Source organism: Perna viridis, chromosome 1 (genome assembly GCF_037379345.1).
Source record: "Perna viridis isolate PV_CMFRI_1.1 ecotype Kerala chromosome 1, ASM3737934v1, whole genome shotgun sequence".
Lineage (NCBI taxonomy): Eukaryota > Metazoa > Mollusca > Bivalvia > Mytilida > Mytilidae > Perna > Perna viridis.
In genome coordinates, this window is record NC_142445.1 from 17,636,242 (window position 1) to 17,657,174 (window position 20,933).

Below are 20,933 nucleotides of genomic sequence, written 5' to 3' on the forward strand. Positions count from 1 at the left end.
TTATAAATAAAAATGGTAGTATTTATTATCATAAAAATGTGTCTAACAAAAATTTCTAAGCACTATGCCAAGTAGTTTCATAGGAAATAATTTTTTTTTTTAATGAGGATCAACTGAGAGACGGACAAGTAATATTCCATGTCCCTCCAATTATTCCGATTTTACCTTATTTGTAACTGTACACCTGCATTCTCCATCTTCAATAAAATACATACAATCAGCATCATCACCCTAAAATATACAGATATTAACAGTATGTTACTGCCATCATGTAACTAACCCTCAAATGTCTATTTCAGAAATTAAGAAAAAAAATGATCCTGAAGTGCTGATACTGGAGATGTTAAATTAATAGGTGTAGAGGATGCAACAAGATTCTACAATAAAGGAAGAACTGGTAGTTAAATCTAAATACAGAGATTGAAAACGGTACTTTGTACTGGGATTCTCATCTAAATCAAATAGAGTTGCATAACAACTGTCAATAAATTCCTGGAAAATCTTATTAAACAGCAGGCATTACTCTGCTACTTAAAGGGTAATATTCTATGAAACATGATAGGCTAATTTTGTAAGAAAATCGATTATGTTATACCTGTTTAATAATACACGTTCCATCTTCAAAAGCCTTGGAAAATAAGGCATCGGCTACATTCTGCCTTTCATACAACTGAAATGAAAGTACATGTGAAACTATAAAAACAAAGTAAAGCTCATATATAGATACTCCAGCTCTCCTACCTAGAAACCATAAAGAACTGAACAAATCATTCAGATGGAAAAATAAAATAGATGGTGGGCAATAGCATCATTTGATAAAGAACGTGTAAAAGTTTCATCAAATTCCATTCAGCGGTTTAAGAGAACTTGTAGATTAGAACTGGTGACTGAAGCTAACATTTACACAGCATGATCTCTATATACTTCATGATTTTAAAGCCAAGGGGGATTAAAATTTAAGGATGCTTTGCTGTGATCAAGTTCAGGAAGTTTGATAGCCCCACTAAAATGACACTAAGAAAATATGTTGATGTTCCCCTTTGCAAAATTTGATTTGTAAATGCCTAACATAAGTAGGAAACATGAAATTCACATTCTAGGGTTGATTTTAGGAGAATTGAGTAAAAATGGTAAAAACCAAGAATAAAAAATAAATTCTACAGGAAAGCGGCAATATCTTATCATTTCTTTGGTTATGAAAATTTTTCATTTGAAGGTTCATACTTGAAATTAAATACAAAAAAATATGAACTCGAAATTCCCTGAACTAAACTGTTTTAAGACAGTAAAAAGAAAATATTAAAGGTTTAAATGTTCATATTAAGAAATTTCTATGATCTCCTAAAACAGAAATACTGTATCTTTGTAGAAAGGAATCATTAATCACATAAAAAAGTACATCTGCATCATTCATTAAATCTCTATACAATATAGCACTTTGGTTTCAGAACCAATTTACTGAAGGACTCCCTTGAGTTTTATATTAAGGGTAAATTTAAGGTTTGACATTTGCTGCTGACAATTTTTTCCTACTGATTCTGCCTCGTTGACTTCAGCAATTTTATGAAGCCATTAAAACCAAGCAACAAGTCAGCCACAATGTCACTCAAAACTTTTAACAGAGAAAAAAATCAATTTAATATACAAGGATGTCACGGTTCAATCTTTAAAAAAAATTTCTGTTGATTGAATTTATGTCCAACTCACATAGACAAAAATTGATACTTTCTTAAAATTTCAGGCTTCTCCAATTCTTGGTGACATCTGATTAACAAACTGCTTCACTGACATAGAGCACCAAAGCTATCATTATCCTGTTAAATCATAACACACCTTAAAAGCTTTAGGAAGAAAGGATTATAATGAAAACCTAATCTACATGACAAGACTGAGTGGATGTAGTATTGATCTCTGATCAGAACACTTAACAATACAAGTTTGTCATGTTCTGCTGGATTCATCTCTTACTTAATTGACCAAATCAACCATAAGGATGAAAGTGCTTTACAGGAAAATCTCAAAATCAATCATCATGGTGAACAGTAAGGGGATATAAACAGATTATCAAAGGGCACATCATGGTATAGAAATATTCATTTTCCCACTGCCTTTACAACAAACATAACTACTGTGTATTTTTCTGTAAATCCTGAATACAGTTAAGTGCTGAATGGTGTACAACTAATTAAGATATATTTGTTATGTACCACATAAGCCAGTTCAGAACCTCCTTTAAAAAGACTAAAAGCAGTCAATAAAATGCTTTTTCTAATTTTAAGTGTTATGCTTACAAAAAGGATAACATAATGATAATTTTCTGTAATGCAATGATAGAAATATAAGTTATAAATTGATTGCTTTAAATGTTATTCGTGACTGCAGGTAAATGCAAAGTTCTTAAGTAGAGACTGTACCATATTAAGATTTCTACACTTATCATTTAAGTAGCAGTCTTTATAAAAATCAAACAGGAAGTGATTCATGCATGTCAAAAAACCCAGCAAATTCAGTTTTACTTCTTGTTCAGAAACTGTTATAGATCACATAACCAGTCTTTCTTTTTTCTTTTGGGGTTGTGCTTTTGAGATAAAATTTGTATAGATTGTACATAAAATTAGCACTTTGCAAGAGTTATCATTCTTGATTTGGGTTGATTTGGTTGACTTAAGTGGGAGCTTAAAGTGTAGTTTTCTCAAAAGTACAGATCTAAATACAGAAAGGACTATTGCCACATAAAAATATGGCATATGTAGACCAAAAAAGCATTGTCTGATCCAAGTTTTTTCTACACCATGAATCACCTTACCACAGGCAGTGTCTTTACATGGACTGGTATTTCAGTACACAAGTTGAATCCAGTTTATTGAAACCTAAACTCTCTTGTGTTTATTTGTATTTACCGGTACCAGTAAATCAATATTAAGGAGGATTGCTAAATTCTTGTAATGGACTTAACAATCTTAAAGATTAAAAGTACTCTTAAAATTACAAATCAGGCAGACTTAATCATACTAACAAAAAATTTAATTGAATTTCATGAAGTTAAAAAAAAAAGGAGGAAAAAACTTCTGCCTGAAGCAGCAAATCATTTTACATTTCTTGAATTACACGGCTAAATATTACATTTCCAGTACTTCCAAAGTACCTACAATCAATTTTGTTTCATAATAAGACAAGCCCATGACAACCTGAACTTTACTGGCATGGGTAATCAGGCCTCATGCTTAATGTAAATAATTTCATTTTAGGCTACCCTAAGTAATGGGATACAAATAAAACTCGGTACCAATACACATCTACAGGAATCAAGTTGGTAAATTTGGATTCAAATAAAATATTTCAATGGAAAGTCCACCACATGCCTAATTTTGAAGAGTAACTTATATCAAAAGTTTAAAATCACAGCAGTAAGAACAGTTAAATCTATCTCTCCAATATAATGTTAAGCCTTCAGTATAATTTATACAATAAAATTTCAATAGGCAAGTCATGATTTAGTCGTACATTTTTATAAGTTTTTCCCAAAGCCTGTACATGCTTGGGGAAAAAAATGTCTCCTAAATCTATGGTAATTAAAAGAACATTTACATTATCATTCTTGAATGAACAGGGAGACATATTTTGACAGTATCTTAAATATAACAATACTGATAGGTTTCATGGACAGTGAAATTGAAATGAAGTGTTTTTAATGTTCAATTATGACAACAATATTTAAAGTGAAGTTGGTGTACTGGTAAAAAGGAAGACTATCACTCACATCTGTACTTTTATATATAATTATACATAAACATAGTATGTATTACAGATGATTTGTGGTCTATTTGGAATGTCGTAAGGTCGAATGTGCAAATCTTAGAGCCTTTATAAAAATTATTGACGTCACTTAACTGAACATTTCTCCTTCAAAGTTAAGAAATGATATAATTACATAAATAATCGATTATTTGAATCATCCAACTGCTGATGCTTCTGTTTTTTTCTTACAGATATCTATCTTTCTGAACTGTACTTCTTGATCAAATTATTAGATAATTAAAAAAATACATTTGAGAGATATAATTCCATCCATGGACAGTACCAATTATAATTATGAAATTCTGAAATGTCCATCATGTGCATGCTTACTTAGCCTAAGGTACTGGTACTTGATGATGTCAAGATTTGAATAAAAATATTTCTAAATAAAAAAAAATCATAAGATGCTTGAAACTTAGCATTATAGCTGTCTAACCCTACTTAATGATAAGAAAGAAGTTATGAAATTCTGACAATAGCCTATATGTTGATGAATTTCAAATGGATTGCCAAATTGGCATAACTGTATCCTTTAAAACAAATTTTATCAAATTTGTTAAATAGCACAACCATGTAACAATCCAATGGCAGAATTATTATTGCTGCTTTTCTCTGAGCATCTGGTTAAACAAAAATCCATACATTAACCTCATAGTTACTTTGTTCTGTTTATAAATAATGCAAAATTACTCATTCATTTTCTTCAAAAAAAGTATAAAAAAAGGCACTTTATTTAAAAATTCTCCATCCTATATTTTGGTAAGCCTCTTTTCAAAAACTTATGTAACAATAGTGCAGAGGCCAGGCAACACATGGGTCAGACACACGAACATGCACACACACAAATTTACACAAGACTATTTATCAGTTATTTCATGGCAGAACAGGTATCACATAATGATAAAAATTAATGGTAGTTCCAAGCAGTAACCTGTAACCCTGGATAAGTAACATGAAGTGATTTTTGTTTTAATTCCTCTAATCAATCTTCAGTAACTATACTAGTCTGTTATGGAAGGTTTTCCTAGCTGCTATTCAAGTAAACCATATAAAGAATGCATTCATACCTCTAAAGCTTTCAAAACTGGTACAGTCTCTAACAAAGTTTCATACATCTTTCTCTTGTTAAAAGCTGTCTTTAGTACTATTCTTCTAAATGTCTGTCGGTCCTGTAAAATACACATTAAATATAATTTTGCATGTAAGATATTATTGACTCTAATATTATCAAATCAGAAGTTGAGAGAAATTTCAATCTTTCAAAAAGTCAATGTTGTAATTGATGACAGCATCTCCTAAGTTTCATAAAAATTGGTGGTGGCTTTTTCAGTTATTGTGTGAAGTGTGACACCAACAGACAGACAATTGTATACCATAATAATGTACATCTAAAAAGGTGGGAGTATAAAAATGGAAAAACCAGATGCTCCAAATTTTCAATAAGTTATGTAAATGCTTAATCCATGATAAATTGGTCTTTTTACAGGTCAAGAGGTATTTAGGTTTACCAAATTGCTATTGGACTTATATTGCTGTAACATTATCAGAAAGAGTGGCAAAGGCCTTACTAAAAATTTTGTTTTCCATGAACTTGAGACTTTGAAATGAACTGTAGACATGATTCTTTTTATTGTGTTTTCCTTTTCCTCAGTCGTTATACCTTTGCTACTCAAATCTTACCACTACTGTATGATGATTATCAGCCATATATCTTGGAAAATACCAAGCATTTTTGTCAATACTGATAGTTAATAGACATTTACACAATCCACAAGGGAAATTCTGCAGATAACTTTTCCCTATTTTTCACATTTCTGTCATCGATCTAAGGTGGTCCAAAACATATCTACATCATGTACATACATCAAAATAACAGTAAAAAAGATTTTCTGATAGGAACTTAATTAAGACTTATTCTGTAAGTTGCTCCCTAGCTTCAAATACACAACACTTTCATAGTTTACCAAATAAGGTCACTTAAGACATTGATTAAAATGTAATATTTCTATCTAGAAGTTAGATCACCACAATACAATATATTGTATAGAAGTCAATATAATACTTAGAAGCAAGCATTTTACAAGAAACTCATTTATATCTATCACAGTTCCTGAATACCTCCTCCTAAATGAACAATATTTTTTCAATTCATTTCTGTTTTTGTGCAAATCTTACCAATTGATCTAATTTTGGTCTAGACTGACTAAGGATCTTGACACATACTTTGTTGATAAAGAGGCTGACATACAGAAAATTGAATACTGGTAGTAAATTCATTACTTGTTAAAATTCATTCTGAGTCCTATTTATTGACCGTATAGTCTAATTACAATATCAAACCCAAGTCACCATAATCTTGATTTAGCACAAAATATTAAATGTCAAATCTAGGGTTTCAAAAGAAAGAAAAACAGTTGTACACAGAAGAAAGAAAAGAAAAAAGATATGTCTATTAAATACTCAGTATTCTTACATCAAAAACATTAAAAGACAAGATATTCAAATGTTCAATAGTGAATCTTTCAAATTTAAATGGTCTGAAGCTTACCCAAGTATTTGCATAACTCTTCATAAAAAGTTTAAAGTAATGAATTAAAATGAAAATATTGATATCTGTCAATGTAGATTATTTGATAAGAAATACTGAAATAAAATTTATACTGCACTGAAGTATTTACATAAGAACTATTAGTTCACCTTAAATAACATACACTATAAGATGAAACCGGTAAAGTGTAGCATGGTTTTAAAAAACATCAAGCATGTGTACTTAGCTCTGTCAACTGAAAAAGCCAACAATTTAAGAGCATATGTACTGAACAGATCTGAGCTGAGATAAAAATGTACACATGTACAAATGTTCATGCAAAGTAAAATACATTTTGCATATGTGTAGCTTAATTTGGTTATGAGTGGTAATCAAACTAAAATTGTGATCATACATTTGCACTTTTCATATTTAATATCAATAATTGTTTTTTCCCTAATATGTATAAACTGAATGTCAATCCATACTTCTGATCCAACTTCACACACAAATGAAACTTTTGTTCCATTTCAATTTTTTCCTAAGTTTTAAAAACTGTCCAAAAGTTCATTTGTATTAACATTAAAAACTATAGTAACTAACAGATTATTTATTATACTCAAATCAATCCAATTTCAGCTTAAGAAAATAACTTCCTTGATAAACATAAGATTTTTTCCAAATAATGTAGGAAAATAGTTCCTAGAAATTCTGAATGTGTTCGAAAAATATCCATTCTCAAAATTTTAGAAACAAACACTGGATAGTATAAGATCATCATATTCCTCATATAACATGCTGTCTCGAACATCTAAAATTAACTATACAACAAGGGTAACAATACTAATAAACTTAACAAGGTTTACTACAAAATCCCAGAGATTACACTAATGGAATGCATGTTTGTAATTTCTCAAGTGTAATAAAAAGCACCTTAAAAGACATTTTTTGCAGAGCAATAAACCAAGCCTATTGACCTGGTAATTTTAAAATAATCGATGATTCCTCAGAGAGCTGTTTTAACTGTTCTGAGTCAATGTCATTTGTTCAAGTAACATCTTTATTATGAAATTTATTAAATAAATTAAAAAAAAACAAAAAAAACAAAAAAAACAGAAGAATTCTCTTCTGACATTAAATGATTACACTTTAGCCTTTGAATTCACAGATTATATAATATATGCCTTGCTTTAAGCACATATAACATCTACATATAATGCAAAGTTTTCAAATTGAAGTTTCAAAATCATAACAATGGTTCATGAGGACTGCTAAAAAGAAATTAAATACATGAGTTGATTACTTAATTTGAACTTTTGTGGCTGAACACCTACCATAGCCCATAATGTTCCTTCTGTAGTAGCAACTATAGTGGCAGCTCTTGGCATATTGTACATTAAAGCTAATTCTCCAAAGCTTCCTTTGCTGTCATAATTTCCTACCAAGTTCCCATTTACAAATATGTCATATTTTCCACTGAAACAGAAAAATATTAATAACACATCAAAATTTACAGCTTCCAACAGGAAATTTTACAGTTCAGTATAGTATAAGTAGTAGAAATTTAATCAAATTTTCTGGCAGCATTGGAGGAAGTAAACACCGTATGTGTTCCTCTGAATAGCAGTCATTATCAGAAATATTTAAATTACACAGGGGAAGTTGTGAACATATTTTAAAAAAGAAATTAGAGGTTTAGTCTATTTCAGTTGCCTTACATAATATTTGCATGTTTCAAAAACAAGGTGGAGTTTATTGACATGTATTGTAGTTAGGAATAAATAATTACACGAGACCCTATTTTATATCTAGGATTTCTTGAATGAGTGTTGAGAAATTCTGTCTTTTGCATTAGGGGAGTGCAGCAGAACAAATGAAAAGACAATGAATTCTTCTACAGTGTGGAAGAACTCTCAAAGTTTCAATGAACTCTCCTGTGTGAAAGAACTATCCGTTTCAATGAACTCCTCTGCAGTGTGGAAGAACTCTCAGTTTCAATAGGGACAAATGTAAGCACCATTTTTCAGGCAATATATATGTAATCTATTTTCACTATGATGATACATAGCAAAATCACAAATCTCCTGTGACATGTGAAAGCCTGTGTAAAAATCATCTATACATTCTCCTTAGCAATATTTAATTGGCTGATTATGTCATGAAAGACAAAGTATGGCAAAGACCTTTGAAGTACAGCAATATGGAAACCTAGAAAGTTTCTCAATTAGGAGTAGCAAAAATTGACGAAGTCTATGTACTTTTGAAACATTGTTGCTTATTCCTGTAGATCAAGACAAATGCTTTAAAAATATATATCTTAAGACTGAATTTAACATCTGTTTAATCACTTTAATGACAAATAAATCAAACACTTTTGAAATTCTTCTCTTGGCATCATGGTTTCAATTATCATAGAAATCTAGTACTCTGAACACATGTAAACCTGTGCACAAATGACATAGTTTTTCTCAAGCCTTGTTAACAGTAGGACTTGAATCAATAACTAGTATCTTAACATGTACATGTAAATCTAATTAGAAAACTTAGATTACGAATACTTAATATGGTTACAGATTCCATTCATCCACTAACATTAATGGTCTTATCTAAAAGTCAGACACAACATAAACAACTTCAAGTGGGTGTTGAGAAAGTCATGTACAGATCTGTACAATGATCTATCTTTTCTAATAATTACTGATAAACAGCTAAAAGGGTTAAATAAATTACAAATCGAACTCCTCCATGATAAAAGTTTGATTTAAATCTGACATACTAATGACACAGTTGTTAACGATAGAATCTACGTCACAGTACCTTAAATCTCACCCATTTGTGATAAATTTTATGTTATAACTGAAACTCTACTTTATCAAGATATATTATGTTGGAATATATTGACTTAAATATATGTAATAAGGAAAAATATTAAGGTCTTATTGATGATAAAACAAGCAAAAGATAAACTTTGAAAAACTGCACGCTTTTAGTCAGAACAACTTTGAAAAAGTGCACACTTTTGACAGAACAAATAAACAGATACTCAATGATCCTGCTGCACTCAATATTATTCTGTTTTTAAATATACCATCTTTTTTTTTTTCAAATTATATGATTCAGGGGTGGATCCAGGATCTAAGATTTTTTTTTGGGGGGGGGACACAATTAAAATTTTTTAGAAAATTTTGAGGTTAAATTTTTGATATATTCTACAAGAGTGGGTGAAATGTAGATACCTTTTGTGGTAAAATTAGTGAGAAATTAAAGTTTCAACCTAAAACTGCCTAAATCTACCTCTGACAACCCATGCATTGCAAACTTTAAGGGGGGAGGGGGGCACGCCCGCCACACCCCCGCCTGAATCCACCCTTGTGATGTCACTATTTCATTAAGTGGGTACTACCTTCACCATGTCAAACAGCATGACAGTATGGCAAGCTAACCAAAGAAATATCATAAGTGTCTGAATTTCAGCAGCTCCTAAATATTAACCATGATATGAATTAGTGGACCATGCATATATTTCACCCGTTCTAAATCCTTATGTTTTAAGAGAATCTAAAAACCAGGAAGATCTATTTAAACCATTTACAGCCACAAAAATCAATGTTCTACACAACTTAGTAACACTTCAATTTAATAAATCCCAGCAATTTCAAAACCCTTTTTTATAGTAACTTGTATTGGTTGATTTTATTTCAATGCTTATTTCTGAAAGTAAAGCGATTTCCTTGCCTTAAGAGGAAATTACTAGAAGATTTACAGTAAAAATTGTGAAAAATGTTTTTTTAACTTGTTATTTCCTGCAGCAATAAAAGTAATAAGAACTGAAATTTTAGTCCAAATTGTATGGCTACAAGGATTACTAACGAAGATATTAATGATGTAAATCAGTGGTGCTTTTGTCATTTAGTATTCACTCTAAATCAAACCAACATTAGTTGCAAATCACAAGACCAGTATTTCTCTTTTAAAAGGGGATATGGGTAAATGATTTTACTGGCTATAAACTATGCAACTTCTTCTTTATCTGGAGTAAAACTTAGTATATTTACTATCTTTCAGCCTTTGACAAATTGCAGTCATCATTCCACTGCCCTTATAAATGACTCTTAAATTAGATAAAAATAATATACAATGTAATTGGCAATTGTACACTAAATGATAGAAATGGGAAGTAAGTTCATAGTACTCCAGATCTTCATTAATGGGTATCAGCTATCCTGAGATCTAGTAAGTCAATAGATATGTAGTTACCTGTCTATAACATAGAAGTTGTCACCATCATCTCCCTGATCAATTACATGTTCATCCACTTGAACCTAAAAGAAACAGAAAAACAAACATGTAGCTATCTTAAATCATATGAGATCACTTTGATATCAATAATAACTTCCACAGCATAAACCAAATTCAAAGGACAAACATACTGGCAAGTATTTAAAAAAAAATGCAAAAAATCCCATTCAGAAGTGAACAAGTGAATTTTATGTCTTTTTAAGCATGATTAGTTATTTTTTTAACCTAAACATGAAGTATTGAATGACTCGGTTAGATATGTAATGTCGACCACTTGAAATCTTCTCTGGCGGGTTGAAAAATATTACAGAGGAAGATAATTCATGCAAAAGTCCAACTAAACATGATCTACTGCCCTAAAACCACATCTAATTATTCTGAATTTTATATTGTATGTAAATACCAACAGAAAAAAAGTTAAAATCAAACATAGTGGCAACACTGCCATCAATTTGATATCACAACTGCCTGTAGGAATGACGCAAACAGCATCAGTTCAAATCAAGAACCAATTTTCTGCATCATTATACTAACTAATGATATCTAAATTTTCTTCATTAACTAATCTACAATCATTCAGCCCAAGGAAAATCAATTACAAAATTTGAATTTTGACAGAATCAAGTCATCACAATCAAATTTCATAGAATATCATCTGGAGTATAAATACCAATTGTTAGAAGAAGCAAATCAATCTAAAACATCATTATAAAGAATGCTTCCATAGAAAACATTTATCATCACTTTCAGTACCAGTCTCAGTCTTAATGTAGCTTTAACAAACATTAACCCAACTATAGTTTATAGGCTAGTCATTATTGCTAGTTTGGTTTTGTATTACATTACTGATACTACGTTTATAGATAAAGAATTTACAAACATAGTTCTAAACATAATGTTTTGAATTCATTTAGGACCAACAAATGAAACTTTGCTCTCAGTATGTATGTCAATAAGCCCAACAATCATGACAGAGCAATTATATACTTTTATAACTTAAATAGTTGTTATATACTGTTATAACTTAAATAGTTAAGGTACATGACACCATTAAACTTCCTCAAGGACATTTCCCGATTTTTAATAAATGTTAGTGCTTTCAGTAACAAGATGAAGTTGATCCAGTGTTCCAAGATGCACCGATTCCAAATAAGGGATGCTATTCCTGAACAATAAATGCAAAAATACAATGATGAAACTTGTCTAGTTCTATATGGTCCACACAATTCATTTCAAGATGAGAAAATTCTGTAAAGTAGTTACTTAATTTTATCCAGGAACAAAAAAAAACAAAAAAAAAACACAAAAAAAAACAGACTCACGAAAAGAATGGATATATGGATCACTATATACCCTTGAGATGTCAAGCAATGGTTGAAAAGTTAAAAATTAAATGGTTTTAACTTCTACTACCATTAAATTTCATTTAATTTCAATCTCTTAAAACACTGTAATCAATATTTGAAAAACCAACCTTCCTGCTTCCACAATTTAAATACAGTGATGTCATTGTACTTCATAAATAAGCGTTTTGTTTGGGCTACATATATACAACCCAGAAGAATTGATTATTATGATCATGTCATAATCTGATCAAAAACAATCGACAATTAAGACAATATACTAGTCTGTGGTAGGCACAATACCAGTTATTCAATGCATATAACATTCAACATGTCCTTGAATTATATATCAATCAAAGTGCTGAGCACTGATTAAAAAATGTTGTGTGATGTGCTCTCATTTGATAGTTCTATTGTCCTTTTTTTCTCATTAAAATATATATTTACAAATTTTTAGTTCAACTTGTTCTAGTGTACCCAAGTTAGTGCCTTATTTTCACAATGCACCATGAAAATGTCTACATTAAAGTAACTGGATTAAAAAAACTAGAATAGCCTGTCTTATGCTTTTAAATAATACATATTTTGAATCTGAATTGATCATTAGAGCTGGGAGTCAATCATTACCGAATGCTTCCTGTGAAGTTTTGATATATCTATAGGGTTTTGTTAACAGATTTGTAAAGGTAACCATCACTTAAACATTAAACAAAAAATTACATGTAAGCTTATGTTTTGGAAATCCCAGAAACATCAATGACTTTAGTTTAGAATCAACCTTGAAACTAGATTTTTGTTTTTGTGTTTGGTTTTTACAGGGCTTTAATGTCAATATGTTTAACTTAATCCTGATACAACTAGTTTCTTAATAAAATAAAAACACACACAAAATCAATGATCTTAGGGTTCAACAATTATTTTATCTTGAATGCAGGGGTATAAATGAACAGCAAGGTGAAGGAATCAGAGGACATGTTGACCTTGTTCTAAATTCTAGACTATTGCTGATGATCTCCAAGTCAAGTACAGATTTTGTATTCCTTGACATAAAATGAACAAACAGTTGGCTTGCAGATTATGTTGTTTCAGAATATAGAATCCTAAGGAAGAACCAAGCATGTGATTGAATAAGAAGTCGGAGTAGCAATCAATGTTTCTTTAATAGCAAAACCAATCATTCCTACGTAATTAGTGCATTAACACTTTGTTACATGTTTGTAATGTGCAAATAACATATAATAAGATTTATGGCAATCAAGTAATAAGGACTAGTGATAAAACAAGTAATATATCCTTGAGATCTATGAAAGCTCAATCTTAGAAAAAAGGAAAAACATAGATATAGAAATACAAGGTATTATACATGTATATAAAATGAAAAGACAAAGAAAGATGGATCTGTGAACTGGACCATCTTTACTTTGGCCTTTATATCGAAAAGAAGTAGGAAAACAGTGTTTTATATCAGAATATTTAGAACAAATACAATTAGACATAATGATGAACAAATACTACACTTGATCATAACTAGGAATGTCAAGAAATACACCTTGACAGGAACGTATCTTACATAATGTATTACCATGATCATGACAGAACATATCTTACACAGTGTATCACCATGATCATGACAGAACATATCTTACACAGTGTATCACCATGATCAAGACTAAAATGATTCAATAGTAGTATTTGGGTACAAGGACAAAGGATAAAATGTCAGTAGGTTTAATTGATACTGATCAGTCAAATGAATCTGTATATCACCAACATTAATATTTATCAAGGATTTAACTCTTATACTTCCCATGGATACATTATTCTGGTAGAAAAGCATTTAATACAACCTAACTACCTGTTCTTTTACAGGGGATTGAAAGGTTCAAAAGCTGGCAATAAAATGACATTTCTTTATGACTTGTTGTTGTTGAACTGTGATAAATAACAATTCAATTTCCTCCTCCTGAGTTAGAAGTGTAATAATATTAGGAGATTTTAATTCAGCTGAAGATTTAGGCCCGTTTTCTAGAATACAAACTTAACTCAGGTTACAAATAATGTGCACATTTTATATCAGTTTTATCACAATATCAATATAAAATAGTGATGTAGTTTACAGTATATTTTCTTTATCTTAGGTCAATCAAATAAGAATTATGCATTCAAAGATATGGCATATACTAATAATTTAATTACACATATATCCAATACTCTTAACATTGAATTCTATTTACTTTTAAAGTTAAAAGTGATTAAGAAAAAGATTTTGGATTTCAACAAATTCTTACATTTAAAACCAGAAAGTTTTTTACTTGCCAAAATCTTGTCATTATTTCCTAAATGTAACAATACAAGAAATAGTGAGGCAAGCATTTCGAGTTAAAGACATTCATCACAACAAAAAAGGGGGCTAGTATGAGAACCACTTTTATTACAATATACTTGTATGCAAAGGATTTAAAACAAGGAATCAAAAAGAGTAATTCCAATTAAACCTAGAAATCAGATCTAATTGTAACCTGCAGATTTATTTCCATCAAATAGAACTGAAATTAAAAGTCATGGGAAACAAAAAGAAGCTGAATGTCAATCACATTCAGCCTTCTGTCAATGAAATGCTGCAGTAAGCATGATTAGGATGAACATAAACATCCACCGGGATCTTAATAAACAAATTGATTTGCAATTCAAAGTAGCTGTTCTAGACATCAGAGAAATTTCAAGCATATAAAGTAATAAATTTCAATCTCAAGTACATTGACTTCAACATAAGGACTACAAGCTATTGAAGTAACATTAAAAACAGGAAATATCATGTTGATTGAACTATTTATGTGACAGTCTAGGTAAAACTATATAATACTATAACGTAATATTTACATACCTTCTTTTCAAACATGGCATCTAATACTTCTTGCATTTGTTCCTGGAAAAAAGTTAAATACATTGCACAATGAAAGCCGAAATATCAATGTAGTCATGTTATATAACCATTATCATGAACAAAATATGAGGTGAAACCACATTATAAAATATACTAAAAATAATTACTATTGTAGAAAAAATGTTTTGTAAGGAGATTTGTTTTATCATTAAGTGTAGTTACACCTTTTAACACTTTCAATTTACCAGTAAGCACTAAAGGATCTATATTTCTCTATTTTTAATGAATTTTCACACCGCCTGATCAGTGTGAGAAAAAAAGTTTTCATCTCTAGAGAGATTCAAGTTCTCAGGCCCTGATTGGCCAAAACAGAAAGAGGAGATTAATTGTTGTGTGATTGTATGGCATTGTCTATAAAATCTCATTGGTCGATATAGACATTGTAACGTTTCTAATGATGTTTTTCTGTAACAATGGTTGAAGTCATAGATAGACAATAGCTAGAATTTCCACCATGACACAGATGCTGAATGATGCCCAAGTTTTCATTTAGAAAAATTAAAAAGAAAAAGAATCTACAACTTCAGCTGGTCAATTATGAAATTTCCCTCAATGTGAGAAACTTCCATAATCAACTCACTCTTGTTGTAGATTTTATATCTTACTACAATGTTATGTATCACACCAGTCATGATTTGTACAGTTTGTTCTTTTATTTACTGTATTGCCCCGTGCAGGTCCGGGTGTTAAAAGAATAGGCCTGCAGCAGTGCTAAGCTTGTCGTAAAAGGTGACTAAATAGTGCTCAGAACGCTAGCCAGGGGCTAGGGTGCTCTGCCCACAGAGCAGCTGGGATGTGTGCCCCAGGTGGTGGAATGGGGTACCCCTGGTTTCTTACATGCTGGGGTTGTCAGGCTATAATACAGAAAACCTGACCGCAAACCATAGTGGTGCACCGTGTTGGGAAAGATGCCACGTTCCTCGCACGTTAAAGAACCCTACTGTGGTATTCTCCCGGACTAGGAACCATAGGGCTCCGCCACAGGAGGCTAAATTGCCCGACCCTACCCACCTCTCCCTATTTCCAGTGGCAATCAAAATTTGTCGACCCTATTGTCCTTGTGTCCCATTCCTTTTTCATTTCATCATCATTTCATGTTCATATTATCATCAATTTCATGTTCATCGTCTGAATATAGCTGAAATATTGCTGCTCTGACGTTAAACCCCAACAAACAAACAATATTTACTGTATCCCATTACTTATTCATAAATTAATTGTTTAAATGACTATAATATACAGGGGTTTCTCTTTTAGCTCATATCTTCATAAATTAATGGTTCTTCATAACCGAGTAATGATTTCATTACACCAACTTCAAGGCCATTTGTTGTTTTGCATCACTTGTATAAAGACAATTTTATCATGCTCTAATATATTAAGATTTTTTTTAATTTCATGTAGAAAGATATTTTTAGCTGAAAGAAAAAAGAAGTTCCAAGTGCTTTCTGATATAGTGTACGTGTAATAAAATATAATCAAAGGGCTGACAGCACTGCAGGTTTTTGATTCTTGTAAAAATTGTAGCCTGAACAAAATTTTAAAAAATTACATGATGTTAAATAAAATTGTGATCATATATTTGGATTTTAAATAACATTATGACCTGTCTTTTTTCTAATATGTATAAACTGAGAGGCAATCCATACTACTGATCCACGGTTTTCAATAAGAGGAGGTACCAGGCGAATTTTCACTGAAACATTTCAATGAAATCACCTGTTAAAATCTGAATTTTGTATTATAACTTAAGCAGAAAAAAATCTCTTTTCACCTGTTCAAATCCAAATTTCTCCTGTTGAAATAAAAGTTAATAAAATTCATGCTAATACAACTTCACACACAATTACAAAATTTTGTTCAATTTCACCTTTTTCCCCAATTTTAAACCTATTCAAAAGTTACTGTGCATTTACATTCAAGACCTATAATAACAGAGCATTTATCCTACATTCTAATTATACTTAAATAAACCAATTTTACCTTAAAGAAATAATTTCCTTAACACAAGATTTTAAAAAATTAGACACATTTATCCATTTGAATCTTCCAGTCAATATTACTTAGTTAAAATCTCTGCTCTTCACTTAAAGTTTATAAATAATTTGACTTACAGGCATGTTAAAATGAACCCGCTTAACACATTTTATGCTTCTAAACACATTACTGGAAGAAATGAATTTCCTAAATAGAAATTTATTACTAAAGATCTTTCCAGGCCAAAAAAGAGTCCCTCAAATCTTGAGTAGATATGAAGACTAGATCTCAATTTTATTTGCAGAAATAATAGAATATTATTGAACTGATTAATTGCAAGATACTGTTTATAAAAGGTATTGAATGATAGAAAAGAAATTACATTTGAACTATATTTCTGTGCATGTTAAGCAATAGTAAGAAAGTTCCAGTGATATACTGGTGACATAAGGTATTTTGAACCTGAAGGATCAAACTCTCCCCCCCCCCCCCACAAAAAAAAACCCCAAAAAAAACATCGTATTTAACACTCAATATATAATAAACATTTTTTTTTAAAATAACAATGACTAAGGTGAGTATAAAGCAAAAAAGAACATGTAATGCATGTAAGAGTACAATGTAACTGTCAAATCAATTCATCTTGTACTTTACAGAGTATAAGCAGGTAAGAACAGTTCTGTTTCAGTTATATGATTATATATTATTTCATTGGATCAAGATCTTCTGTTGAATGTCAATGAATCCACTACTTAAACAAATAGAGAATAAAAATTCAGTGGTATTAAACCATATTAAACTTTGGTATTAGAATTTTGTATGAAGTGTTAATCCATACGTTGAAGGAACTTTATAGAATGACTAGAACAAGACTTGTAAATGTTACATACAATGTAATTTACACCACATCATATAAATTGTTAAGATACCTACAACCAATATAATTTTAAAAGCTGTAAAATTCTGGTGTTACTACCAAAGTTTTGTCCAATCAAATTCTTTGTCAAAGAAAACTTAATTGTCACTATCAGTTTTTTTCTGTTGACTTGTAAATAAAAGTGGGAACTGAATAGTAATATTCCTCTCGTAAATATTTCAAAGAATGACTCCTCCACTACGTCAGTTGTGTATTACTAAATTATAAGAAGTCCTAGAAGACTAGGGACACTGGCTATCATTAAGTATACGAAGAAGTTATTTATACAAGTATTCCATATTATATGGTGAAACCTGACTATACCAAACCCTGAATAAACCAAAAACCTGTCTACACCAAACCCCAAATAAACCAAAAACCTGCCTACACCAAATCATGAATAAACCAAAAAACCTACCTACACCAAATCCTAAATAAACCAAAAACCTGTCTACACCAAATCCTGAATAAACCAAAAACCTGCCTACATCAAACCCTGAATGAACCAAAAACCTGCCTACACCAAACCCAGAATGAACCAAAAACCTGCCTACACCAAACCCCAAATAAACCAAAAACCTGCCTACACCAAACCCCAAATAAACCAAAAACCTGTCTACACCAAACCCTGAATGAACCAAAAACCTGTCTGCACCAAACCCCAAATAATCCAAAAAACCTGTCAACACCAAACCTTGAATAAACCAAAAACCTGCCTAAACCAAACCCCAAATAAACCAAAAACTTCCCTACACCAAACCCTGAATAAACCAAAAACATGTCTACACCAAATCCTGAATAAACCAAAAACCTGCCTATACCAAACCCTGAATAGACCAAAAAACCTGCCTACACTAAACCCTAAATAAACCAAAAACCTGTCTACACCAAACCCCAAATAAACCCAAAACCTGCCTACACCAAACCCTGAATAAACCAAATTCCTGCCTACACCAAACCCCAAATAAACCAGAAACCTGTCTATACCAAACCCTGAATAAACCAAAAACCTGTCTACACCAAATCCTGAATAAACCAAAAACCTGCCTATACCAAATCCTGAATAAACCAAAACCCAGCCTACACCAAACCCTGAACGAACCAAACACCTGTCTACACCAAATCCTGAATAAACCAAAAACTTGCCTACACCAAACCCTGAATAGACCAAAAACCTACCTAAACCAAAACCTAAATAAACCATGTACCTGTCTACACCAAACCCCAAAAAAAACAAAAAAAACTTGCCTACACCAAACCCTGAATAAACCAAAAACCTGCCTACAACAAACCCTGAATAGACCAAAAACCTACCTAAACCAAAACCTAAATAAACCATGTACCTGTCTACACCAAACCCCAAAAAAAACAAAAAAAACTTGCCTACACCAAACCCTGAATAAACCAAAAACCTGCCTACAACAAACCCTGAATGAACCAAAAACCTCTCTTCACCAAATCCTGAATAAACCAAAAACCTGTCTACACCAAACCCCAAATAAACCAAAAACCTGTCTACACCAAGCCCTGAATAAACCAAAAACCTGCCTACACCAAACCCCAAATAAAACAAAAACCAGTCAATTTCCAAAGTCCTTCATATCAGTTAAAATTTTAAAATGAACTGTTAAAAATGTCGAACTGAACTGAATTTAAAGCCCAAAAGAGGCTCTGATTTATAGGCAGGCCTCACTGTATATTTCAATCCATACAATTCTTTTTAATCCTTGTATTTGTCAACACTTTTTTTTTAGTTTTGGAAAGCATCCTGCTATCAAACTTTTAATCTTTTTCAATCACTTTATTATGTGTTTTGTTTTGTAAACTAAATTGTGAACTAAATTGCATTATTCCCAAACTAACTCTGACCGTTAAAATCCCATCAAAGTTCATCCAACAAAAAATAAAGATGTGATTCTATTCCATCAAGTTTTCTTTGACCACCATCATTGTCAGAAATCTTTCAAAAACTTTAGCAGTGACAAAAATTATATGCAAATTTAACAAACAATTTAAACAAAAGCGTCCGAAGAAACTCCAGAAGAAATTTCTAATACTGGTAGTAATATTATAACTGGTAAATGATTTTCACTAATCTGGTCTTACTAATGAACTAATTTTAAATTTTTCAAAATCAATTCATTTTTAAAAAATAAGTACCATAAAATATTCATTATAAAACTGCTATACAACTTAAAAGACTGTGAGTTTTAATAAGAAGACTAATCCCAATCTGTATTAATATATTAGACGACGGATGGATTAAAAGCCATGATTAAACAGTTTATAATGATCTACATTCCATGTTTATATCACATACTAACAATAGAAAATACAGATCTAAAAAGAAGTACTAAATGGGTGGTTTGCCAGAGACTCCATTATGCAATGGTAAACAATTACCAGAAATCAGATTGCCAAGTGAATGTTATAAGCCATTAAGACAAAAAAGTAGGGATATTAAAGGGTATATCTGGCCAAAAAATATTATGTCAAACTATTTCAAAAACTGCAAAACAGGAAGTACATGTAGAGGTGTGCTAAAAAGGAACAATAGACTTAATTAAATCTATGACTTAAGAGAGGATTGTTGTAAACAAACAACTATAGAGAAACAACAACAGACCCCAAACAAAAAGTATTTGGTCAATATGAAAGCCATTAACTGTCCTTTTGAAGCCTCAAAAATGTGATACATTGTATTTCTTTTAAACTTCCAAGAAATGATCTCAAAGATGTGATATTTCAAAGTGTTTATGTTTACTTAAGTTTGAGAGTCACTGATTCCAAAGACTATCACAAGACTTGTCAACCTCCAATTAACATACAAAACTGTGGTAAGGGGGAATGAAAACTGACATGTGTCGAACATCATTAATGATTGGTATTAGAAAACTGTTTGAAGGTCATATAAGACTGACCGTTATACATCAACAGCAATCTACAAACAGTTTATGTAGATACATTTGTAATGGAGAACTGAATTCCATCGTATTAACTGAAAATGACCTCTTGGTAAGTGAACTCTGCAAATATATACTAATTACAACAATGTTTTCTATATAAGAGGAGAATTAAAATATAATCAATCAAATGAGCTGCTGACATGGCCAGCTATTGTAAGTGTAG

General features: G+C 31.0%; 1 protein-coding gene across 5 annotated transcripts in view; it reads right to left on the reverse strand.

Annotated features, from left to right (window-relative positions):
• The window catches only part of LOC148627543 (cAMP-dependent protein kinase type II regulatory subunit-like), a 48,732-nt gene that overhangs the window by 14,054 nt on the left and 13,745 nt on the right, over positions 1 to 20,933 (reverse strand). For all 5 annotated transcript variants that reach the window (XM_088574531.1, XM_088574513.1, XM_088574541.1 and 2 more), the window contains exons 5-10: positions 14,852 to 14,893; positions 10,583 to 10,647; positions 7,660 to 7,801; positions 4,866 to 4,967; positions 596 to 670; positions 166 to 231 (exon numbers count right to left, since the gene is read on the reverse strand). In XM_088574531.1, the coding sequence (XP_088430657.1) occupies positions 166 to 231; positions 596 to 670; positions 4,866 to 4,967; positions 7,660 to 7,801; positions 10,583 to 10,647; positions 14,852 to 14,893 (492 nt within the window). The remainder of the gene's footprint in view (positions 1 to 165; positions 232 to 595; positions 671 to 4,865; positions 4,968 to 7,659; positions 7,802 to 10,582; positions 10,648 to 14,851; positions 14,894 to 20,933) is intronic.